The sequence below is a fragment of the Phodopus roborovskii genome, unplaced genomic scaffold (genome assembly GCF_943737965.1).
Source record: "Phodopus roborovskii unplaced genomic scaffold, PHOROB, whole genome shotgun sequence".
Lineage (NCBI taxonomy): Eukaryota > Metazoa > Chordata > Mammalia > Rodentia > Cricetidae > Phodopus > Phodopus roborovskii.
The window spans coordinates 613,345-638,554 of record NW_026126691.1 but is presented as its reverse complement, the minus strand read 5'-3'; the positions used below and the strand labels follow the sequence as shown (position 1 = coordinate 638,554).

The window sequence follows — 25,210 nt, the reverse complement described above, 5'->3', positions numbered from 1 at the left end:
GGAAGCAGGAAGGAGAGAGAACTGGGATCAGTATGTAAATAAGAAAAATAAATAAAAAATGGTACAGACCAAAACAAACAAACAAACAAACAAACAAAAAAACCCCAAAAACTTGCTGCTCAGTAGAGCCAACCCTTTTTAGTAGAGGTGTGGGTGAGCCAACCTCAAAGTTGTAAGCATGGAAGAGCTACAGGGTGAAATGGGTAAGTGGATGGGTGGGTGGGTGGATGGATGGATGGATGATAGGGTAGGTAGATTAAGGGACTATGAAAGTTGAGGAAGACACCCAACAGTCAACAGCAGGATGCAGTGAAGAAGGGCCTCTCCTTTCTAGGCTCCTGCTTCAGAAGCCCTGCCCTCCCTGGGAAGCCCATCCTTTGTAGTTCATTTCCTTGTTTCTGTTGTTCTTGGCATGTGACTCAAATGGATCTCTAGTTCTGTCTATATCAAAGGGGGTGGCCACTCAAGCTCTCAGAATGAAGTTCCCTCTTACAAACCTGCTGCTTTGCAATCAATTTCAGGACTGACTCTTTGGCAGGGAGAGAGGGCCAGGTTCCAGACCTGCTGGATTCCAGCTCCCAGGCCTGTGATGTTGTCTACCCTCAAAATGGCACTTTCTGCAAGCCTTTGCTAATTCTAAGCACTAAACCTTCCAGAACCATCCCCTCCCCTGCATCACAGAATCCTAAAGGAAGGCACAGCAAGTGGCCTTAGAGGTAGCTGTAGTTTGAATGTGAAATGTCCTCCCAAATTTCAGACAATAGCACTGTTTGGAGAGTTTGGGGCACCCCTGCAAAGCAGGGCCTTGCTAGGGGAAGCAGGTTACTCATTGGTTCTGATGTTTTATAGCTTGGCCCCACTTCCTGTCTCCTCCCTGCTTCCAAACTGTGGAGGCATGTATCTGGCCAGCCTCCTGCTCTTGCTGTCATGCCAACCAGCATGATGAAAGGATCCCCAACTGTAAGCCAGAATAAATCCTTCCTCAGGGCCTGTGCTCACATGAAAAGTAACAGATAGAAAAACCATCCATATTTTCTTTAGGCACACATGCAAAGGCTGAGGGTCCTATCATGTCAGCCTGTTTTTTTCTGGGTGATCTGAGCCACCCCATGCAATGCCACATTGGGCACAGACCCATCTGCTGTGGCCACACCCAGTAGTACAGTGTAGCAAGAAAAACCTTGAAAGCCCCGTCTCATGGCTGATTACAGCATAGCCATGGAGCTGCCCTGATAGTCCTCCATGCTTTTAGAAACAGTCTGTGGTCTCAAAGACACAACTGGCCTTCTGCTTTAAAAAGAAAAAGAAAACCAAGTTACCTATAGATCCGGGAAAGACAGAAAAGCCTAACATCATGTTATGGTGTTACAAGAGGGAACTGCTAAGGTTTGTGTTTGACCATGATTAAATGTAAGAGAAAAGGTTTCAGCTCTGAGGATGACAACAGGGTCTGTGCTACCAGGAGGTAATAGAGGGCCCTTGTGTCTGTGAGCATCTGCACAAGCCCGGGAAAGCCTAGCCCACCCTCCTAGTGCCAAACTTTCATATAGTTCTGTAGGGTGCTGCTAAGGTGAAACTTGTTGCAACAGGAAGAGATGAGGGAGGCATCATCACCAAGTATATCACCACACTAGCATGGGGCTTTGGCAAATCATTCCACTCCTGAGACCCCGCAAACAGAAGAGGCAGACAAGAGCTGGGAAAGACAGCTCAGTAGGTAAAATGCTTTGCTGTGCAAGCATAAGAACCTGAATAAGATCCCAGCACACATGTTAAAAGCAAAAATAAAGAAGAGCCAGAGGTGGTAAGGTAAACCTATAACTGTGAAGGTAGAGATAGGAGAATCCTTGGGACTTAATGGTCAGAGAGTCTAGATCAGTGAGCTCCAGGTTCAATGAGAGACCCATCTCAAAAAGTAAGGTAGAGAGTGATAATGGAAGACTCCTACACTGACCTCTGACAGGCAAGTGTGTGTAAGGATGCATGCACACACACATACACATACATGCAGACAGTAAAAAGGAGTGGCAGGGCAGCTTCTACCCTCAGTCTGAGACACGCCTCTCCATCCACTTTCCCAATTTTTCCAGCACCTGGGACTCAAGATTTGCCTCTTCTGCAGGCTGCGTCTGGGGCCCTGTAGTTCTGGGCGCTACAATGTGATACTCTGAGGTTTTTACAACAGGGTCCCAAGCTAGGTAGGGCACTCCCAACCTGAGGCTTCATATAGCACACCCAATGTGGACACTCTGGGTTCTCCCCCAAATCCTCAGTTCAGTCCTCTTTGCTTCCCACAGCACAGCTTCACATCTAGAGACCTGAACACAAGGACCTGAGAGCTGTGTAGCTGCAACCCTGCTCCAAAGCATGACTTGGTCGATAACAGTGGGGCATAACAGGAATCAGGCAGAGGTGGATGCACCAGGTAAGGGCAGCTGCTTGTCAACCAACCTCAATTCATCAGCCAGAAGACTGCAGGCCCCAGCACTGCGTAGGTCCCAGTGGAGAACAATAGCACAGGCCTCCTTATAAAGGAAAGGAAGGTGAGGTGGGGGTGGGGGGGTGGAAGGGTGGTGGCTGTACACAGGTTGAGTAGAATGGATAGCTGCATTCACCACCATCCACTGGTATTTGCACACACAGGTTACACAAACTGACCTTTATTTGTTGTACTGAAGTCTGTTTTGTTTTTGATACAAAGTAACATTTTAGTACAGCATGTCCCACCTGTTAGATCCATACCTGCCTGTCCGTTGACTATGCAAGTAAGATCTTGAGAGTGGTCAGCAGCATCTCCCAGTTGTCTGAGCTAGAAAATGTGCGCCTGAAAGGCACAGAACAGCCTCGAGGGCTGCAACTCTCCCTCTCTTTTTAAACAGCTGTGCAAGAAAATATATCCCTTTTAAAAAAATTGTCAATAATGACTAAACTACAATCTAATATCTAGAATTACAAAGAATAAAATGAAATCAAAGATTTCTTGCTAATAAAATGAAATGTTAGGAACAGTATTAAAATATAGGTCCTACCCCAATGACACACAGAACCCAGTACAGTACCTATTAATAGGACACACTTTTGAAGAAGGGACCACATCAGCTCTTTAGCCGATAGATCTGGCATCAGAAGTGCGGGAGGGGGTAGGGGAGTAGAGAGGGAGAAGAGAATGGGTTAAAAAAAAAAAAAAAAAAAAAAGAATGGAGATATCTTCATGGAGTCAGGCTGAGAATGCTGTTGCAACCTAGATTGGGGGGGGGGGGAACGCCCAGGTGTTCTTAGATTTTCAATAGATGAGTCTAACCATTATACCCACCACAAGCTCTTATTTCAAAGTCTGTGACATGAATAGTTTCATGGCAGAAAGAGCTGGTACACCTGTGCCAGTGTAAGGTTTACCCTGCCATCTTGTACTGACAAAGGCTGTCGGGCATCTCGGAGCCTACAGGAGCGAATGGCATACCCATGCCCCCTGCTGAGGACCCAACCGCATCACTGAGGAACCACAAAGCTCTGATGGACATGATGTTTAAATATAGATGCAGCTGGAGAAGAAACAAGAGGCCAGGAAAGCAGTAGAAAGGCCAAGAGGTGAAGCTGCAAGAATGCCAAAACTGCCTTCCATGTATGGGAGGAAAGTGCTGCCAAGGCAAGTTGGCCCCACCAGGGCACTGGTTCTGGTACCAATAGTGGTCTAAGCACCTGCAGTTGTGATGTCTTCCAGGAGAGGGGCCACCAAGGAGCAGGAAGTCTGTCAAAGTTCTGGTCCCACTGACAGAAACATCCTGTAACAAAGCAGCTCCCCCCAAACGAGGTTCCAGAATTGTCCTGCCCAAGACAGGACCATCAAACCAACAGGGAATGACAGAGGGGTTGAGATCAGGGGGCTGGGCACCAACAACATGGAGCCATTCAAGTAAACATAAACAACCAAATACTTAGAAAAGGCTTGTAAACTTGTGATCAGCAAGGTCTTGGACACAGCACCTCTGCTCGGCTGGCTATGGGAGGTTCAAGTCTTTTGTTTCTGCTTTTTTGTTTCAAAGTGGACATGTGAGTAGTGCCATCCACAAGCTGGGCCCAAATCTTGGGAGCTCTCCGTCTACAAAGGCTGTGTTCCTGGAGTCCTGGTTCCGGGTCCATAGATAGACAGACCTCTAGGGGCTGGAAAAGAGCCAGCCAGCTGTCCCCACCATGAGGTCATGGAGGTGCCTCTGGCACAACTTTCTGCTAGGGTGGGCAAGCGGGGATCCACAGGACTTTACTTTGTTCTTGATTGACCATTGCCAGGATCTGAGTGCAAATGACCGACAGGGCTCCACCTTGGACAACCCCTGCAGAAAAGCCCACCAAACACAAGCAGGCTAGATCAGCTCCACGTAAGACATTCCCACCCAGTAAGGGAAATGAACACTATTTGCTTGCCTGTAGGAAACTGGGCAAAGGAGAAAACCTCCCCCTGGGGAAGCTGACTGCTCACAAACTGCCCACCTTAATAGAGTGGGGCGGGGACTGGCCTGCCCTCTACTGGGGAGGAGGAATGATAACTGGGCAGCATATGGAGAGGCAGCCTGGGGGCATGGTGGGATGACATTACTGGCAGCAGGGCTCTGCAGGGGATAGGCAGGAGTTGGGGAAGGACTAGTGCCCAGGTTGGTGAGCTAGTGCTTCTCCAGGGCACGGTGGGCACAGCATACCCCCAGAGGGCCAGGTACCTTCAGAGAGTAATGAAGTTTATATAATTTTATTTCTGTTTAATTTTTAAAAATCATTATATATTTAAGTTTGGGCATGTTGTGTTTTGTTTTTGTTTTTCCAGACAGAGTTTCTCTGTGTAGCTTTGGAGCCTGTCCTGGAACTCACAGAGATCCTCCTGCCTCTGCCTCCCAAGTGCTGGGATTAAAGGTGTGTGCCACCACTGACCAGCAGTTTTTAACATTTTCTTTTTTCTACTGGCCTACTCGTCTGTGATAAAAATCGAAATGAATGAGAGCAAGCGGGGGCCCAGGAAGTGCTCTTCTGGGTCCTAACCCTTTCTGTGATGTACTAAGATGCCCCCACAGCTCCTACAAATGGTCGTCTTTATACCCACCAGAAGCGGGAAAGCTGAAAATCGCATCCACAGGTGGCTCACTTGACAACTAGAGATGACGAGACTGGCCTTGCCTCACCAACCTACCTAACCCCTCAGTCCCCTATAAGGCTGGGCCTAGGCAGTACTCAGGATAGACAGCTGTCTGCACTGCTGGCTCACCTGGGTTCTTGGGGTTCACAACCTGTCTGGGGGTCACCACGGTTATGCTGCTGGGTGTTTGTACTGAGAGAGCTCCTATTGCATGTTGTGATTGAGGCTAGACCATGCCCAAAGGCCAGTGAGCATAGCCCTGCCACCTGGCACAGCTTGGATACTGGCTTGGACCTGTGGACCAGATGTCTAGGTAACAAAGGGTATGTGGCAGCTCAGCCCAGCCTGTCCAGGAAAGTTGGGCTGTTGTCATTCCTAGGACTGTCACCTGAGGAAATTCTCTACTCCTGGCTGGGCCCATACCCACTTACCTGTGAAGTACCTGCTGTACTCTTGATCAATCTTCTGTGCTGTCTCAAACTGCTCTTTGGAATGCCTCTGTGTCACTTTGTCCCTCAAGTAGACAGGGTCTCTCTGCTCCCTGGTGGGGAAGCCAGGGAACTAGGCTGAGTCTTAAACCTATCCCTGGGTCCCCTCTTCCTTCCTTGGTCCAGGGTGTCAGGGATATCCGGGAAGACAGGTTTGGGCTAGGGCAGGGGATCTAGGCTGCTTTCCCATAAATTAATAGCCTCTAGGCTGTATGGGGAACTGTGGGCTGACGGGAATCTGTCAGTACCCCAGGACTTGGACAAAGTCAGAAGGCACACTAGCCATCTCCAAACACAAGTGCCAGGAGCTCAACAGCACAGAAAAACCAAGTGGAGAAGGGGCCCCAGTGAGGGTAGCTGAGCTGGACTTAGCTCAGGGGATGAGACAGAGGAGAGCTTTGCGAACAAAGTCAGCCTTTCTCTGGAAGTGTTCTTGTGTCCCAATAGGAAGGATGTCCTAACTTGGCCAATGTTGCTCTGCATACAAACCCAGGGTCAGAGAGGAGAGCTACTGTTCCAGCCCAGGACCCAACCCCAAAAGGGACTCAGAGGGGCCAGACACTCACTTGATGTGCTTGGCGCTCTTGTAGCGGATGAAGATGACAATTGGGTAGATGTGCATATGATGCAGCCTCTCAATGGCATGTGGGGCGATGTCCAGAAGACAGTGCCGGTTCTGAGGGAGAGTGTAGTGTGAGTATGTAGGGCAGACAAGAGGACACATCATCTATCCCACTCCCCCAGGACTCACCCTTCCTCCACACAACTCTACCTTCCTCCACACTCCAAAACACCAGACAGCAGAAGCAGGACTTCTAGTAGACCACTTAAGATAGGAAGGGAGACTTCATTGGTGGCTATCACACACACACACACACACACACAGATGGCCGCTGAGGCCAGCAACCCACACCTCAACATGAGGAGTCAATTTGACACAAGCTAGAGTCATCAGAAAGGAAGGAGGCTCAGTTGAGGAAATGCCTTGATGAAATCCAGCTGTAAGGCATTTTCTCATTTAGTGATTAATGGGGGAGGGCCCAGATCATGTGGGTGGTCCCATCCCTGGGCTGTTGGTCCTAGATTCTATAAGAAGGTGGGCTGAGCAAGTCATGGGAAGCAAGCCAGTAAGCAGCACCCCTCCATGGCCTGTGCATTAGCTTCTGCTTCCAGTATTCTATCCTTTTTTTGAGTTCCTGTCCTGACATCCTTTGGTGATGAACAGCAATGTGGAACTATAAGCCAAATGAACCTTTCCTCCCCAATTTGCTTTTAGATTATGGTATTTCATTGCAATGATCTAACTAATCTGTGGCACCAAACAAGACTGGAGACTTTGGGATTCATGGGGTGTGGCATACAAACTTTGCATGGCTATGACTCCATGAAGGGAGTCAGCCTAAGAAAGACCACAGGCATCCTGTGTGCAGCTCTCTTGGTGGATGCATTTCCTAACTGAAGCTTATCCCCATCAAAAAAGTAATAAACATTTCCAACTGTGAGCAGCTCACATTGTCTGGTAGAAGAGGAAACTGTAGCCCAGAGAAGTAGCTAGAGAAGCCCAGAGACCAGAGGCTGAGAAGCAGCTAGGGCTGGCTACTTCCCTAGCACACGTTGTAGCTAAACTACTCCTTGACAAATGGACCCCAGGATGTCAAAAGCACCAAGAAACACTCTTGGCATTTATGGAGTCAAAGACCTGGTGGGTGGCTCCTTGTATCCGTGTTATCCACATGTTCAGGTACCCACCCCAGAATGGTCTAGGAGAAGGTCCCTCCAGACTTCAAAGATCTCCTCAGTGCCCTTTAGAGAGTAGAGGATGCAGGTACCCATCCTAGGTCCTTTCCATGGATCTGTGTGCTAGTAGTGAAGGCAGAGACTCATAGTATCCAGGAGGATGAGACCAAAGGCAGGAGGTCTCAGACAGCTGGCTGAGGCATAAAAACCAGGGCAGAGGGTCCCAGATAGAGGAGGAGTCCAGCTCTTGGGCCACAGCCCTGAGTACCTTTTCTGTGATCTCCTTTATTGAAGCCACGGTGGTAACATCAAAATGGCCGCTCCTCCGCTTGTAGTCCACAAACAGACAGTCTTTGACACCCCGTTCAATGGCTTGCTGGGAAGCCTTCATCACCTCTGTATGGTAAGATGCAGAAGTCAAGGTGCTGGGTGCAAAGAAGGGCCACAATGCAGATACCAATACTGATCAGCAGCATGGAGACCCACACTACTCTTTGCTCTCCTGGAGAGAACGAAGGGTCACAGGTGGGTCTCCTTAGACTCTGTATACCAATTACTCTGCATGGCCAGAAAGGTAGGTGGACAAATGGACAAAGACAGACTCAACCTAGTCAGCACAGGGACAACCCTTACCAAGTGGGCATCTGCAGAACTTGCCAGGTGCTTCATTTACCAGCATCTCTTTCACCACATCGAGTAAAGGCCCCAAGATAAGGACAGGCCGCAGAGAGGTACAGTCCACCTTCTGGACCCGCTGATAGGCCAGGCTCACTGAATCTAAGAGACAAGAGGGGGCAGGGTCATGAGCCCAAGCTGGACAGAGGAAGAAAGAAGAGCTGGACACCCATGGTTCCAACCTTGATCATCTAGATAGGCCTACCCTGACCTTGGTTACCTGGACAGGCCTGTCTCTTTTGTCTCACAAAAACCAGACCAGCACGGCGAGTGGGTTTAAATCAGGTGCTAGTTTTATCAGTATCACATCTCTGGCACGCAGGGCACAATCACTAGTGAAGTCCCTAGGGAGACTGCCAAAGTCCATCTGCCACTGAGGACACTGGGGACAATCATCTTACTTTTTGTTCTACTCCAGTTCTTCAGTTATCCTATTCCCACTGCACCCACACATCTTCTTCTGCTCACTAGAGATGTGGCTCCAAGGTTTAGAAGCCATAACCTCCACATGTAAGGTTATATCACCATACTAGGACATGAAGGATTGAGGTGATGCAATTACATATTTAGCCTCTGCCAATGGACCAGAAAAGATGGTGCTGTGAGCCAGCTCTGCTCATATAGTGGTGACAACCCTTAGGAACTGTCTGAGGCAGAAGACCGAAGGGGCCTGGGTTTTCAACACAGGGCTACCTGGGTTGCCCACCAGCTCAGACTGTATGTGACACACAGGTAAGCTTCCTGTGAGGCTTTAGCTGCTGCTCTCTGATTTAGCTCTAGAGATCAAGCCACTTTCCTAATTACCATGCTAGGTGAAGTCCCCCACCAAGTGCACAAAGTTCTCACAAGAAGAGATGGTCAGGAAGGTAGCGGGCAACTGCCTTCCTAGAGACTCCTTGACGGTGTGTGCTGGCTTTTTAGAAACACAAGATACAAGGCACCCAGTTTCTGTGCTTTGGAAGTTCATGCTAACTGGGGCCACAAGGGAGCAAGATGCTCAGACAAATGCAGAACTGGGAGTCCAGGTATGAGACTGAAAGAGGTGAGTGCTGTGGTGAGCTAGCTCAAACCGGATGAGGATCCAGTCTAAGATGGGAGCAGAGAACAGGCTGGAAGAAGGCACAAGGTGACTGTGGCAGGCAGATGCAGGAAGAGTAGGACTCTGTGGGGTCTGCACACTTTTGTGGAGCACAAACACCCATACTCTGCAGAGACTAACCCCATGGGCAGAACAAAGACAGAACAGTCTTGCCTTACAATACTCATCATAGTCCTGTGTGCTTGCAAGACACATGTTTCTATATGGTACTTCCTAACCTGGGACCAGCTGGTCTGGGTCTACATTCATGGCCTTGAAATGCCCATACCCTTCCTCTTCTAAAAAAATTAAGAGACACAGATACAGCCATACTAGCCTTAGATGCAGCCATTAATCTAATCTGGAAGTGTATATTTTTTCCACATGACGCTTATTACCATAAGCTAATTAAAAAAAAAAAAACAAGAAAATAGCATGTATGTGCGTGGGAGGCGTTACATTCAATAAAAACCACATGATAACTATGAATGGCTTGTAGCTCCATCTCCCCCTCCTATTGGTTGTGGACCACATCACAGGGATTCATGCCCATCCACTGAGGACTCCGCAATATCCCATGCACAAGTCAAATATAGACCTGAGCAGAGAGTTGCTGTGAAGATGCTGGGGTCTCAGAAGAGTGAGCAGGAAATACCCAATAGACAGGGAGACAAAAATGGAGTCTTAGGACAGTAACAGCAGTCACAACTCAAAGAACCAAAAATGGAGTGGGAAGGGAGGAGGCAAAAGCTAAGTACTGGAAGCTAGAGACATGGCTCAGAGCTCAAATCCCCAGCACCCATGTAAAAGGCTAGGAATGGCCACCTGGCTATGACCCCAGCAATGTGGGGATAGAGATATGAAGGATTCCTGGCTGCCAGCCTAGTTTCTGTTTAAGTGAGAGACTCTGTCTCAAAGAAATACAGCAAAGAGTCCTCCTCAGGTCTCTTTGAGTGCATATTCAACCATAAACACAAGCAAATTTTACACACACTTATACAAGCAAATAAATACAAAGAAAAAGAGCTAAGTCTGAATCAGGGGCTTCCCCTGTAACCCTTGCCAATTTCCAAAGCTCTGAGGAACAAAAATCTAAATGTGTATGAAAAAACAAAACCACAGAGCAAAGGGTTCCACTGACTCTTGTGTGAAGAAGAGAAAGACTGCCCCAGGGGGAGGAGGGCCCCCATGGAGCTCAGACCCAGGTGCCAGCTCTTCTATTGGTCAGGGTGAATTCCATACAGCACAGAAACCACAGCCCAGTCGAGGTTAGCTCAGCCTCCCCATGGACTCAGGTGGCCACTGGTGCTGGCTCCCAAGGCACTGGAACTTCACTCTCAGTCTTAACATTTCCTCTTCTTGACATTTCAACTGACAAGCTCCAGGCAGAGCAAACACGACTCAGAGATGACCAGTTGGGGCAGCTACTGGGTAGTCCTCACAATTGCTGAAACTTTAATAACAGACAAGATCTGGGAAGTCTTGGCGGAGAATAAAAGCCTCTATTACAAACATCAGATGGTAACACTGGCACTAGATAAGGCAGTTTCTGAAATTAAGACATTGGACACCAAAGATGAGCTGGACAGTGAACAGGGCAAAGGTCAGTGGGAAGCATCCTGTTTGGCTGAAACATCAAGAGAAAAGGTTTGAAAAGAATAGGAGAAAGCATGTAGAAGACATGAGGCCAACTTGACCAATCTGGTCAGGGATCCAAGAGGAGAGAGGCAAGAAGACCATAGAAACAACTTGAAGAAAACGATGGCCTAGGATCTTCTCAAACATCAAGCTATAGATTTAAGAACAAGAAGGTAAACATACCTGGGTAGTATAGCAAGGCCTGATGATGAGAACAGAGATGATGCACAAATTCACTGGGCCTAGGGGATGTCACCTTCAGCATAAAAACATTAGAGGAACCCTCCCAGAAACATCATGTGGTAGGTCAAAATGCATCCCTAAGGGTTAGGTCACTTCTTGCCTTATTTGCAGTTGTGTGGCAGTTTGAAGGAAAAGGGAGTGGCAATATTAGGAGGTGTGGCCATGATGGAGTAGGTGTGGCCTTGTTGGAGGAAGTGTGTCACTGTAGGGGTGGGCTCTGAGGTCTCCTATGCTCAAGCTATACCCAGTGAGGCAGACCACTTCTTGTTGCCTATCGGTCAAGGTTGTAAGGTCTCTTAGCTCCAGCAATGTCTGCCTGCATGTTGCCTTGCTTCCCACTGTGATAATAGACTAAACCTCTGAAAATGTAAGTGAACCACTCCAGATACATGTTTTCCTTTATAAGAGTTTCCATGGTCTGTTGCTGCAACAAAACGCCATGACCAAAGCAAGTTGGGAAGGAAAGGGTTTATTTGGCTTACTATTCTACAGTTCTGTTCATCACTGAGGGAAGTTAGGACAGGAACTCAAACAGAGCAGGAATCTAGAGGCAGGAACTGATACAGAGGGCATGGAAACCCTGCTTATTGGCTTGCTCATTTATGGCTTGCTTAGCTCGCTTTCTAACAGAACCCAGGACTACCCACAGCGCTTCCCCATTGATCACTAATTGAGAAAATGCCTTATAACTGCATCTCATGGAAACATTTCCTCAACTGAGGCTCCTTCTCTGATGACTCTAGTTTGTCAAACTGACACACAAACAACAAAGACACTTCTTGTTCCAAACAGCCTGTGACTCTTACCTTTTCTAGTGGGAACGTTCTCCTGGGTTGATGACATCCCATGTGTTACCATCAGAAAAGGGAATTGTGAGGCAGGCTCACATAGCATAGATGTGAAGAAGGAGTAGAAAGAGGTTTTGAGATAATAGTGATGTGTCTACAAGCAAAAGAATGTTGGTAGCCACTGCTCAAAAGCAACAAAGGCTAGGAGCAGATTCATCCAATAGAGCTTTCCAGGGCAGTAGAGGCTGCTGGCTCCCTGATGCTGATCTGGTGGCATTGGTCTTAGACATCTGAAATGAGTAGACTTTGTTTTAAACTATTCTTTTTTTTTTTTTTTTTTTGTAATTGTGCATGATATGTGTGTGTGTTGGCATGCATACCATATGTGGAGGTCAGAGTTAACATTCATAGTTAGGCCTTTCCTTACACTTTTATGTGAGTTTGGGGAATGAAACTCAAGTCACCAGGCTTACTCAGCAAGCTCCTTTACCCTCTAAGCCATCTCTCTTAGCTCTGAAAATATCTTTTTTTTTTTCCCTCTTTCCCTTTGAGGCAGGGTTTCTCTGTGTAGCTTTGGAATCTATCCTGGCACTTGCTCTGTAGACCAGGCTAGCCTTGAACTCACAGAGATCCATCTGCCTCTACCTCCTGAGTGCTGGGATTAAAGGTGTGTGCTACCTAGAATAGTATCTTAAAAGCACTGAAGTAAAATGCAGTCAACCCTCTGAATCCACAGTTTTGAGTTCATGGATTCAATCAATTGGGGATAGAGAATATTCAAACAGGTATTATAAGTAATCTAGAGACAATGTAATATGTGGGGAATGCACTCAGGCCATATACAAACTCTACCTACACCGGTGATTCACATGAGTTACCAGTGCACTATAGGTGTTCTGTAGTATCTAGAGGAGGCTTTGTACCAACTCCCTGACATACCAAGGTGTGGCTGTAAACACCAACCTAAGGTATATACAGGGGAAGTTCTGGAAAATGGACATTGTCAGAAAAAACAGAAAACGCAACACTAAGTGCAAAGCACACATTCTAAGAAAGGTTGAAGGAAAGCAGAAAGATGACAAGATCAGACAAACAGAGCCTGGGAAGGAGTGAAGAGCAGCAAGAGAGAGGAAAAACTGTGAAAACCATTGAGACACATTGGGGTAACTATAGGAATGCTGTGGACGCTGGGGTGGTGATGAGTGGAGGTGGAGTAGGCCAGTGATTCAGACTTCTTAGGAAACCAATCCAACTGATGGCCTGGGCTAGCAGGCAGTCAAGTACATGTGGTGAGGGACACAGAAATCTCCAAAAGACTATAAACTGAAAACTGGAGAGGTAATAGAAATACTTGATTATTCCCAAAATAGAGAGAAAGAGAGACAAGGGAACATAAAAGAGGTGGAACAGGCCAACACAAAGAAAAGACAGTAGTATTTTGAATGCTCTTGTTGCACAGAAAGTGAAAACTTCCATCTGCCATCTGTCTACACATTGATACTAGGTCATACTTTGATACAATGTATTGAAACAGTGGCTGCCACAGTAAGTGAAATAAAAGCTACTCTACCCTACCCTACTCCAGGAACAGTAAATAAAACTACAAGGAAGTTCAAAGTGTGAACAGTGATAGCCAGAAAAAGGTTAAGCATGTAGAGACCAAGACAGAGAATGAGTAGAAATCAAAACATCACGTTACAGATTTTCCAAAGGGGACACTACAGGAAATCAGGACTTTTCCATTGACAAATGGGTCACTGCAGGAAAACAGAATAATCCAGAAGGCATATGTTTCTAGTAACAGCTTCAAAATCAGTGGTGAGGCTGGAGAGAAGGCTTAACCACTAAAAGCACAGGCTCTTCTTCCAAAGGAGTGGGTTTAGTTCCCAACACTGACATGGTGGCTCACACTCACCTGTAACTCCAGTTCCTGGGGTTCTGACACTCTCTTTTGGTCTCTACAGGCACTGCACACACATGGTGCCCATACATACATGCAGGTTACATTAATTAATTAATACACATTAAAATAAAATTTTAAATTAAAAACAAAAACAGTGCCAAAATGTCAAGGAACTTAAACAAACACACACACCAGACCCTCACTGCACATGAGAGATGGTGCCTATGGGACTGTCTAAAAGTACAGACCAAAAGAGGACATGAGGGCAAGAAACAAGAGAAACCTCACCTAACATGAGAGCAACTTAACTCTGTTAATGGCAGGGTAGTAGTAAGCACTTCAGGCTTTCAAGCTGAAAAGGCAAAAGTGAACCAACATTATTACTAAAAGATATTTTTATTTTTAACATATAGATTTACATGGATGAAATCTCACACTAAAGCTGTACGTTGTACAGAAACAGAGTGCAGACTAGAGCCTCTCACAGGCTGTGATCTATCCAGCCTGTCTGATTGATGGTGGCAGGGAACATTTCACTGCACGTTTTTTAAAATGTAGATTAGGGTACCTTTGAACTCAGAGATCTGCCTGACTCTGCCTCCCAAGTGTTGAGATTAAAGGTGTGCACCACCACACCTGGCAAGATCTTTATTTTAAAGATGAGAAGGAAGGAAAGACAGAGAGGAAAGAGGAATCCAACAGTCCCTCAAATCTACTGCCCGGTGACCCCACACCCTATGTGCCCAACACAGTGAATACACACAGAGCCCCAGGAGCCACTTTGATGACAAGGATCTCTTGCCACTCAGCACCAATGGCCTCCTTCTATAGAAGCTATATTCTAGGAGGCTAGCTGACTTTCCTAGCCCTCAACTCCAGCCTGACTCAGCATTCTTCTGGGAAAGAGCTCATCAAAATCACTAACGAACATGTGAATGAAGCCAGAAAGACTGAGCAGTGACAAACACAAGCCAGATGCAATACACGAAGCAGAAACCATGTCCACTGGCCCAGGGCCCTCATATTTCAGCTAGAATGGCTGGCCATGAGCCACCTCCATCTTTCTTCATACCCAGTGCTGGGATGATAAACACACCACACCTGGCTTTCTATATGTGGATCTGAACTTGGGTTCTCAAGCTTGCACAGCAAGCACTGTACACACAGAGCACACACCTTTCCAGCCTCTCAAGCCCTGACACTCTCACCTTGCCTTTCTCCTTCCTGAAATAGAGCTGAAGGCACAAAGAAACATGGTGGCCAAGAGGGGACCTTGATGGTTAAAGCCATACACTGAAGCTGACAGACTCTCAGAACCATCCTGCCAGTCTGAATGTCCACTCCACACAAGTACACAAAAAGCAAGGAACTTTTGGGAACCCCCCTACTGTGAAGTTCTAGCACCCTGCGACCCCCACACCTACAGCCTGTTGGAATGAGCCCAGCACTTGCCTTCAAAGAGCGGAATGGAGTCATTGGAAAAGGTGTCCAGAGCGAGCAGGTCCTTGCCATCTTTGGACCCACTGCGTTTGTGTTTATGTTTCCTTCGGAAGAAGGACCGACGTGCAGCTGCTGACAGTGTCTTTGCTGTGTTGTCATCTTTGACCTCAGACATGCTGAGCCTCCTTGAGAACTCTTGGTCCATCCTGCAGTCAGAGAATGACAATGCTGGGAGGGCCACGGAAAGGGAAGAACCTAGCTAGGTTTCCCCAGTTCACCCCAAGCCTTCTATACTACTGGCCTTTCCCATGCCCCAGGATGCTCAAGCATCACCATAGCAACAAGAAGTTCAGGGTCCAGCTTCGATGCAAGTAAATTCCTACCATGATACCAAGCCCAAGGCACTTGGTGCCCAGTGACACTGCTAGCTCTGCTTCCTGCCATGGAAGGTATGGACACTAACATTTGCATCAAATGCCTAAAAAGAAACCTATGGATTTTAAGTGTAGATGAGTGGCTTGGGGCTATAGGCGTCAGTGATAGTACTGTGACTCTTATGGGTCCACATACTGTTGGAGACTGGATCCCCAGAGTATTAGCACTGAGATGGAGGTGTCTTAAGAGATTTCATGGTGGAGAGTGGTTAGGTATCTACCCTCAGAAGGGATAGATGAGATCCTCTCAGAACCCATTACTTCCTTCAGTGGTAGGTTATTAAAGAAAGCAAACCTGGCCTGAGTCTGTTGTGGAATATTCCTTTGCACTGTGTAAAGATGTGTCACTGTGATTGGCTTAATAAAAAGCTACATGGTCGATAGCTAGGCAGGAGGTACAGCAGGGACTACTGGACAGAGAGCTCTGGGAAGAAAGGCAGAGTTGCCAGCCAGATAGAGAGGAAATAGGATGGGCAGTACAGAGTAAAGGTAACCAAGCTACAGAAAAGAACATAGATTAAAAAAATTTGGGTTAATGTAAGTTATAAGAACTAGTTAGGAACAAGGGGCAGAGCTTTCATAATTAATAGTAAGTGTTTATTTGTGAGCTGGATGCTCAAACTAAAATCTGACTACAGGAGTTCTCTTTGTTTCTTGTGGTGGTCTGAGTGACAATGGCCTCCATAGGCTCATACATTTGCAGGCTTGGTCATCAGGGAATGGTACTACTTGAGTGGGATTAGGAAGTGTGGCCTGGTTGGAGGGAGTGTGTCGTTAGGGGTGGACTTTGGAGTTTCCAAAGCCAAAACCAGTCCCAGAGTATCTTTCTTCCCGCTGCCTGACGATCCCGATGTAGAACTCTCAGCTACTTCTCTAGCACCCTGTCTGTCTGTGTGTCACCATGCTCCCCATGAAGACACTGAACTAAATCTCTGAAACTGTAAGCAAGCCCCCAGTTAAATGCTTTCTTTTATAAGAGTTGCTGTGGTCATGGTGTGTCTTCACAGCAATAGAACACTAAGATACTTCCTAGCTTGCCACAGGATCTCTTCTTCCCCTCTGCTTCCTGACCATATTGTGAAGTGGCCAATGAGGTCTTCATCAGATGATAAACAGATGAGGTCACCTGACTTCACATTTTCAGTCTCCAGAACTGGGAGATAAATAACGCTTTTTCCTGTGAATTTATCAGCCTCAAGTATTTTGTTACAGTGAAAGAATACAGACACAGGGTAATAGCTAACTGGGTTTCTTTCAGAGGTGATAAACATGCTTTAAAATTAACTATGCAGGAGCTGTGAATGCAGTCCGGTTGGTAAAGTGCTTGTCTAGTATGTTCAAGGCTCTGAGTTCAGTCGGGTGTTGTGGCACATGCCCATGATTTGAAGACTCAAGAGATGGAGGCAGGAGAATCTGTACTCTGAGGTCAGCCTGGGCTACATGAGACCCTATCTCAATCAACCAGTAAATAAAATAATGGTGGCGATAGTTGCACATTTCTGTCAATATACATGCCCTGGCATCATTGGGAGAACTAATCTGGTAAGGGAATTACCGCTTCATGACTGTTTTGGCCAGTTATATATCCTGACTTGCCGTGGTACTTCTATGCATTGGCTCATTTATCTAGGAGCAGCTTTCTGGACAATGATCTGGGCTACATGTACAATGTTGAAGCTGCAGTTCCCAAAGGAGTCAGTCCCCCAGCAGCCAAGGCCAATGTCACTCTGTGAGGTCCCACACCACAATGGTGGCCCATGTGGTCCCTGCCTGGAGATGGAGAAGACTTACACATATTTGCTGGGAATCTGCCCACGCTGAATCTTCTGGGCATTCTCATCCAGTTGCCAAGCCATCCAGGACCCAAACATGCCCTGGGGCAATGTGTCATCCACATACAGGATGTCATCTTTCTTAAAACTCAGTTCAGGCTCTACCTCGGCCAGACGGTCATACAGGGCCCTGGACCATGGGACAGATGACACAAGTTGAGGAGGAGGCCACAGCACACACCCATCTCTTGAGGCAGCTGTCTGTCTTGTCTCCAGATACCATGGAAAAGGACTTGGGGGCATCCTGAAGAGCCCCCCCCCCCGACACTTTACAGAGTGGGATAGAGATATCACCTCTCCTTTCTTACATTAAGGGTTCATCTTCACTGAAGAATGACTTCCTGTACCCTGCCCTTTCAAACAGACATTTTCTACCCACTTGGAGATCAAAGCTGCTACTCCCTGCAGACTGGCACCTCTCATAGAAGGAAACATATCACTTCCCACATGCAGAATGGTTAAGTATTACCCATGCATGTTTTCATCTAGTCTGTGGTCTCAGGTCATGGAGGACATGACAGGACACCTGAACCACTCATGAAAGATACCTGATGCCATCCCCACAGGACTTCCAGGCACCATAAGAACCTGAGATTCATGCACACTGCAGGGGGCTTTGTGAGACTCAGGACAGACCACATGAAGAACACAGGCTCCAGGTCCCAAAATTCCTGCAGTCTTGACTCCCAAAACCACCACCACTACCACCACCACACACCCACACACACACAGAAGCATCTCCCATAGGCAAAAGGAATGCTAATAATGGCCTGAGCCCTTAGGGCAAACAGTCCAGGGAATCCATGAATTTTCCACAGAGAGCCCATCCCCTGGCCCTAACCCTTACTGCTGGCACCTGATGTAGAAGCTGTCACCAGGCAGGCCCTTGACTCTGGTGAACTCCTCATGGCGGTACTGCACCTTCAGGCGGATATTATCCTTAGGCTTCAACATCTCCACATAGACATCCTCCACTGTCCTGCTGCGTACATCCAGGTTGCCATACTGACCAGGGAAAGAGTGCCAGGGTCAGAAAGACAGTGGCAGGGATAGCTTTGGTACTCAGAAGGTTCCAGGATGGTGCCTGGTCTTAGACTCTGCCTGCCTCTTCTCTACAGATCTTGGTCTCCCCAGTGCCTATGCCCTATACAACTTCCTGGCTAGCAATGAAGAGCTCTACTTTTTGCTTATGAAATCATCTATTTGCCATTGTTCAGGCTAATTTTATGTCAATTTGACATGGGCTAGAGTCATCTGAGAGAAGGGAATCCCAATTGAGAAAATACCCTATAAGACTGAGATGTAGGTAAGCCTATAGAACATTTTCTTAATTAGTGATTGATGGGGGAGAGCCCAGTATATTGTGGGTAGGGCCACCCCTGGGCTGCTGATCCTAGAGTCTATAAGAAAGCAGTCTGAGCAGGCCACAGAGAGCAAGCCAATAAGCAGTACTACTCCATGGCCTCTGAACCAGTTCCTGCCTCCAGGTTCCTGGCCTGACTTCCCTCAGTAATGGACTGTTACCTGGAAGTGTAAACTGAAATAAACGCTTTCCTCCCAAAGTTGTTTTGGTCATGGTGTTACCCTAAGTAGGACAGTCATCTATGTGCCATCTCCTCCATGGGTTGGGAGACCCAGAGAGTGAGAAAGAAAGTCAGCCTAGAGACCTATGGCTCATGAGACTGGTCCCCTCCTTCTGACTGTTCAGGATCAGAGCCCAGGTTAAGCCTTTGGGTTGCCTCAATAGCCCACCTCAACAACTAGAGGCTTGGTAGTATCCTTCATTTACAAGATGAATAACCCTCCTTGGTAAGTTGCTGGGTGATGTGAAATTCCATCTCCTGTGTCATGAAAGAGGACACGAGATGATAACACATGAACATGACCTGGCACACACAGTGCCAGGACTCACCTCAAGGATGAGGTCCCCAGGCACAAGGCCATCAGGACCCTTGGCAGGACTGTCATCTTCCACCTCAGCCACAAACACCCCATGCAGGTTCCCACCACACAAGTGCACCCCCAGATCCAACTGGGATTTCTTGATGAAAACGATGCGGGATTCAGGAGACTTCTTGCTGTTATCTCCCACAATCCTTTTGAGAAGAAAAATGAAGTCTTTAACATGTGCAAGGAGAGAGGCGGGCATAAGTGAAGAGGGCCATGACTGGTGCCCTGCCTGCTTGGTTTGCAGGTTTGGGTCAGCTGGTCACAGCTCTCCTCAGTACAGGGTGAGGGGCTGAGGATGGCCATGTGAACAGAAAGAGGGCAACAAATCATTCAGATAGAAAACAAGAAAGCCAGCAAGGGACAGAGCTAAGGGCAACACCCATGCCTCTGGCCCAGCTGTCACTGGGTGCCTGAGGAGGTATCTCTCCCTGATTGAGCATGCCTGCCTTGGCCTTGCTGTTTAGAGACAGGCAGCTCACTCAGGGAACACCCAAGAAGTTTCTATGTCAACTCATGTAGGGATTCTTGCCATCAAGAACTGAAGGATAACCATGCTACAATCCACAGACAAGAGAGACTGGGTAACAAAGAGGGCCCAACGAGGATGCTTGTATCTCCCTGGGAAGGGGAAATAGAGGAGATCTCCTGGTTAGACTGGAGGTGGATGGGCATGGGAACTTAAGTGATCAGGTTAGAGAGTTGGCAGAGGGGGAGAGTCCTGAGAGAGATGACTGGAAAGGGGGGCTTGGATAGAAGCCTGATGCAAAAGAAACTTCCACAAGGATGGCCCTAACCAAGACTCCAGGCAGCAGTGGCTATCCCCTGTGACCAGGTTAGTGACCACCTAGGCTGTTAGTGGAGAGCTTTCATTCAATGACTGATGGAGGCAGATTCAGAAACCCACAGGCCAAACATTGATCTGAGCAGAAGAAGGAGGGACTGTAGGAGCCAGGAGGGTTAGGGACATCGGAGGAAAACCCACAGAAATACAGGATCTGAACCAAAAACCAGGCAGTCTGCACAGAACCCACCTAGGCCCTCTGCATATATGTGACAGTTGTGTAGCTTGGTCTATTGGTGGAACTCCAGGCAATGGGAAAAGGGCTGTCCCTGGTGCTTTAACTGGCTCTAGTCTAATCCTCATGCTGGATTGTTTTGCCCATCCTAAATACAGGGTGAGGAGCTTCTCTTATGGCAGCTTGAAATGCCATGCTTTGCTGATGCCCACGGGAGGCCTTCCCTTTCTGAGCAAATATGGATGAGGGGAGGGTTGGGGTGGTGGGGGAGGAGAGGAGGGAGGGGAGACTGAGAACAGGGTGCAAAATAAATTAACGAAAAAAGAAAAAGAAGCTGGGAACACACACAGTGAGGAAGGCAGACACCCATGTAGACCATGAAAGGCATACAAAGGAAGACCACCCCTGGTGACAATCTGCCCTCAGGTGAGTCCCAGCAGGAGTGATCTCCCAGCAGAGTTGCCTCAAACTGCATGACACTGGGACTTTGTCTGGAGCTGTGGTGATTCTAGTCTAGGGTGGCACAAGGCTCCAGTAAAAACACTTCCTGCTCCTGATGCTGCTCGCTCCTGGAGGTTCATGGCTGACCACTCTCCCTGACACAGAGCTCGTCCGTGGCTGCCTGCTCTCACCACAGCACTGCAACTCACCACACTTGCCAGGGCCCCAGCCTAACCTCAACATTGCTGCAGCTGGTCAGAGTTCCAGGACCTTCCTGGCTGATAAAGGTGGGCAGTCTGGAGACAGAAGGGGAGAAGGAAAGACAGAAGAGGGAAAGCAACACAAGCAAGGAGAGAAGGGGAGAAGGAAGGAAAAAGATAGGCCTGGCCTGAGCTCTGTCCCACTGGAGCAGCTGGGCATGGAGACCCACAGCATGCCTATGCTGACCTGGAGCTGGGTGTGCTCTGCTTGGCTGGGGGAGTGCCAGGGTCTTCATCCTGTTCCATCAGTGGGTCAATGACAGAGGGATGTTCGGGGGTTACAGCACTGCTGCCTTGGAGAGCACAGTGGGGGTTGGCGGCAGGGTCCAGGTGGGAGCTGGAGGTAGAAAACAGAAGGAATACTATGCATTCAAGCTGCCAGATCCACCTCACTTGCAGTGGCAATAGGCCCAGACTGTGAATAGGGAACTCGGTTTCTAGAAAGGCAGACACATGAGGAGTCTAGACTTGGGCCACCTGCCCCATAGGGTCTGCCTGCCTCTAGGCCAGGGATCCTCTCCAAAGGTGTCCAGCCTAGAGGGCACGCAAAGTCACTTTCCCTTCTCATCTGCTTTTATGCTCTGCCAAGCCATGTGTGGTGGCTCTAAAGGATGTGTAGCACCCCCACCATCTACTCTGGGACCCACAGTTCAGGCAGGGGTAGGTACGGGCAGGTGTCCAGTGTTTGCTCACACAGAGTCAACCTCTGAGCATGAATCCCTTGGCAGGTTGAGACTTTGGTTAGCGCAGCTCCCCTACCCTTGTTCTCTACATGTTCCAGGAGGAGACATCCACTCTCCGGAAACCCCTTGCCCCAAATTCAAGGTGATTCATCTTCCCATACTGTAAGAAGAATCTCAAAAATTTGGAACTGGCCCCAGGTACGTAATCCCCTGTGGCATCTATCTCTGCACCCTAGCCTAGGCAGCCCCTGGAAGCTCACCTGGAGCGAGAGTGGCTGTTGAGCTGGTGAATGTGTGGGTTGTACTGGGCCAGGATGGTGATGGTATCGCACTGCTGTCCGATGATTAGCCGGGCCTGTTGCTCGGTGGCACTCCTCAGGTTTATGCCATTGAACTGTAAAGATGCCCAGAGTAGACTCAGTGATGGGCAATGACTGAGGCAGTGAGCACGGACTTGGGAACACTACTTCGTAGAGAAGGAGGAGAGAAGGAAGGCAGGAAGGACCACTTACTCTTACCTCAAGTAACTGGTCCCCATACTCAAGGCCAGCCTGATGGGCGATGCTCCCTGTGGTCACCTTGGAGACATAGATACCACCTTTCTCTCCACTCACGATGGAGATTCCCAGAGGCTCTGAACCTTTCTGCACCTTCACGTGTCGTGGCTCCTCCAAGTAAGGCCTGGAGAAAGAGCCAAAGATTTCAGGGACTCAGACCCAAAGGGACAGAAGAACTGGGAGGCTGAGATTGGGCATGCAGTCAGCAGTGTGAAGGAAGGACCAGAGTTCAGGTATTCTGATAATGATGGGAGATGGCAAACAGACTTTGAACAAAGGAACACATTCCTGAAATTTCATGCAATACAAACACAGGACATCCAAACAAACATGGAAAAGACAGAGAATGGTTCATAATACACACACACACATTTTTATTTGATGAAAGAATCATCTCAGGATATGCATTATGATTATCTATAGCATGGTGAGGGTTCTGAAGACACCCACTGGCAAAAAGAGATGACTGCAATTATAGTCTTCCCCCCCACACACCCCAAAGATGATATGACTATCTAGTTCTTATATTTATGGGCCCCTAGGGTGAAAATGAAGCAGCTATAAGCCATGAGAAGAGAGCTGAGGGACTGATGGAGCAAGGATGTGCCCATGCATTTACTGGCCAGGGAGCTGTCCCCCATATCCAAGAGCGTGAAAGGATGTGAGAGCCTCATGTCAGGCCAACCTCAGACTCCTCAGTGAGGAGGACCTGGGCCTAATGGCCACGGGCAGCCTCAGAAGGGATCTGTGGTGAAAGAGATACATCGATGGAGAAAGGTTAGGTGAGAAGGGGCACTCAGAGAAGGAACACATGCTGGAACAGACAAAAGACCCAGGACTCAGCCAAGCCCTCTCCCTAGGGACAACTTCACCGGCCCAGGGCCCCTTGGTCTCAGTCAAAGGCTGAGGAAGGGTCCCCTCCAAAGCCCATGGGAAGTTTCAGATTGTGAATGGCCTGAGACACCTGCTCCTTTTACTACTGTGAGACAAATAGAACACCCACAACATTAGAAGACCTCAATCTGGATCCCACGGCTGCACCTTGGAATAGCAGAGTAAAATCCCCCCCCCCATTTTAAAAAGATTTTATCTTTACATTTATTTATTTACTCAGTGTGACCAGATGTGCAGGCATACATGTGGATGCCATGGTGCATAGGAGGGGCTAGGAAGACAATCTGTAGGGTAAGGTGGGGTCAGTTCTCTCCTTCCACCATATAGGTCTAGGAGATCAAACTCAGGCCACCAGACCTAGCAGCAAGTGCCTTTGCTGAGCCATCTCCCTGTCCCATGAAATTCCTAAATTGTTCTGATTTGTGCCTTCCCCTCCCCAAACCACCAGGTGGCTTCACTTCCCAAACCCACTCCTCCACAATTCCTCCTTAACCTTCTAGCCCCTGTACACAGTCAATTCTGCCACTGAAAACACATTAGAGTGTCAGGGCATCCCTTGCCAGATAGCCATCTAAGGACTACCCTCATAGCCTAGCCCAAGAAGGTGGAACAGTAAAGTCACGCAGAGGAGGAGGCCAGGTTTCCATTTCAAATTTCTCCTCTTCCAGTGGCCGACCTTTCCTCTGTCCACCTTTCATAGCATGGTCAGATCAATACAAAAGAGGGTGACCAAGTCTAACAATGTCACACAAAAGCCAGGAAGCTGGGGCTGGAGAGATAACTCCACAGTTACAGGTGTGTGTTACTCTTTCAGGACCTGAGTTCAGTTGTCAGCACCCACATAGGGTCACTCACAACTACCTGTAACTTCAGTGCCATGGGATCTCATGCCCCCTTCTGACCTCCAAGGGCACCTGCACTCATATGCACATACCCAACACACACAAACATGCAAACATACAGACACACACTTCCAAATAACCCTATGAGTCACAAAGAAAAGTAATTGCCCTTTCAGTGAGCTATATACATGATCATGTCAGTATTTTTAATTTTTTAGTTCATGTCAGTATCTATGCATGGGCAGGCTCCTACAGAGAGTATGAGGAAGAGTGTGAGCAAAGGCACCTGAAGGGAGGACAGGCCTCTGCTTCTTCCATCTTCTCAGTGACCTCATGGTTTTTGTTTTTTTGTTAACACTATCACAAAAGTTTTCTCAGTTCCTTTGTAAATCAAGTTTATTAAGTTTAATTAATAATATCATAGTTGATAAAGGAGCTGTGTTGTGTATATGGCATGACACTAAAACAAACATTGACATCACTACTGTGTGTAGCAAAGGTGAACAGCAACTGGATGTCTGAACTGACTGCATGTGCTTGTGGCTTTTTGCCCCTTTTGACTTTTTCCACTTTCCAGGTTTTCTCTCATGACTATATGATGGGGAACTCCAGGTTCTGGAACGGAGATTACCTTTAATTGGGGAGTTGTTGCTCAGATCACGTAGGCTGAATTAATCTCTAACGGAACTGTAAGCCCCATCAGGGTAGGAGTCACCCATACCTGGCTCTCTCCCAAAGCAGAAAGCTGATAGCTTGTGTGACTCATGGGACAAGACCCTTTTTACCTCTGAGGACACACTCTATTTGGAGAAGCAAGAGCCAGAGCTGAGCAAAGCCACCCCTCCACACTCCCATATGTGTTACCCAGAAAGGACCCTTGAACACTGCCCTAGGTCCTGTGGCCGATGCCCTGGCGCAGGGCTCGGGGATTAGATACATTCGCTCCCCTGAGCACTCAGGTTACTACTTACTGGGTTTCTTTTCTTACAAGTTCAGATTTTCATATCAAATGTGAATTTGATATGACCCTTGTGTGCTCCCTCTGCTGCCTGTAGGTCCTTAATAGACATCATCTATGAGAAGTGACTAGGGTCAGTCTGCTATCCTAGGCAAATAGCAAGGGCACCTCACTGCCTTAGGGAGTCCAGGCTGCTTACTATATTTCCCCTTTGGTTATATCTGGTCTAAT

The 25,210-nt window shown here is 47.9% G+C and overlaps 1 protein-coding gene across 2 annotated transcripts in view; it reads right to left on the bottom strand.

Moving 5' to 3' along the window:
• Positions 1 to 3,502: 3,502 nt before the first annotated feature.
• Positions 3,503 to 25,210, bottom strand: part of LOC127214357 (disks large homolog 5) — a 104,510-nt gene continuing 82,802 nt past the window's right edge. The window contains exons 21-33 of one of the 2 annotated variants that reach the window (XM_051174761.1): positions 22,971 to 23,030; positions 22,247 to 22,409; positions 21,995 to 22,122; positions 21,233 to 21,388; positions 19,291 to 19,474; positions 18,235 to 18,383; positions 17,338 to 17,508; positions 15,125 to 15,318; positions 7,981 to 8,124; positions 7,616 to 7,743; positions 6,177 to 6,286; positions 5,554 to 5,663; positions 3,503 to 4,331 (exon numbers count right to left, since the gene is read on the bottom strand). In XM_051174761.1, the coding sequence (XP_051030718.1) occupies positions 4,228 to 4,331; positions 5,554 to 5,663; positions 6,177 to 6,286; positions 7,616 to 7,743; positions 7,981 to 8,124; positions 15,125 to 15,318; positions 17,338 to 17,508; positions 18,235 to 18,383; positions 19,291 to 19,474; positions 21,233 to 21,388; positions 21,995 to 22,122; positions 22,247 to 22,409; positions 22,971 to 23,030 (1,801 nt within the window). In that variant the 3' untranslated portion in view covers positions 3,503 to 4,227. The remainder of the gene's footprint in view (positions 4,332 to 5,553; positions 5,664 to 6,176; positions 6,287 to 7,615; positions 7,744 to 7,980; positions 8,125 to 15,124; positions 15,319 to 17,337; positions 17,509 to 18,234; positions 18,384 to 19,290; positions 19,475 to 21,232; positions 21,389 to 21,994; positions 22,123 to 22,246; positions 22,410 to 22,970; positions 23,031 to 25,210) is intronic. The other variant, XM_051174762.1, reaches the window with a different exon arrangement.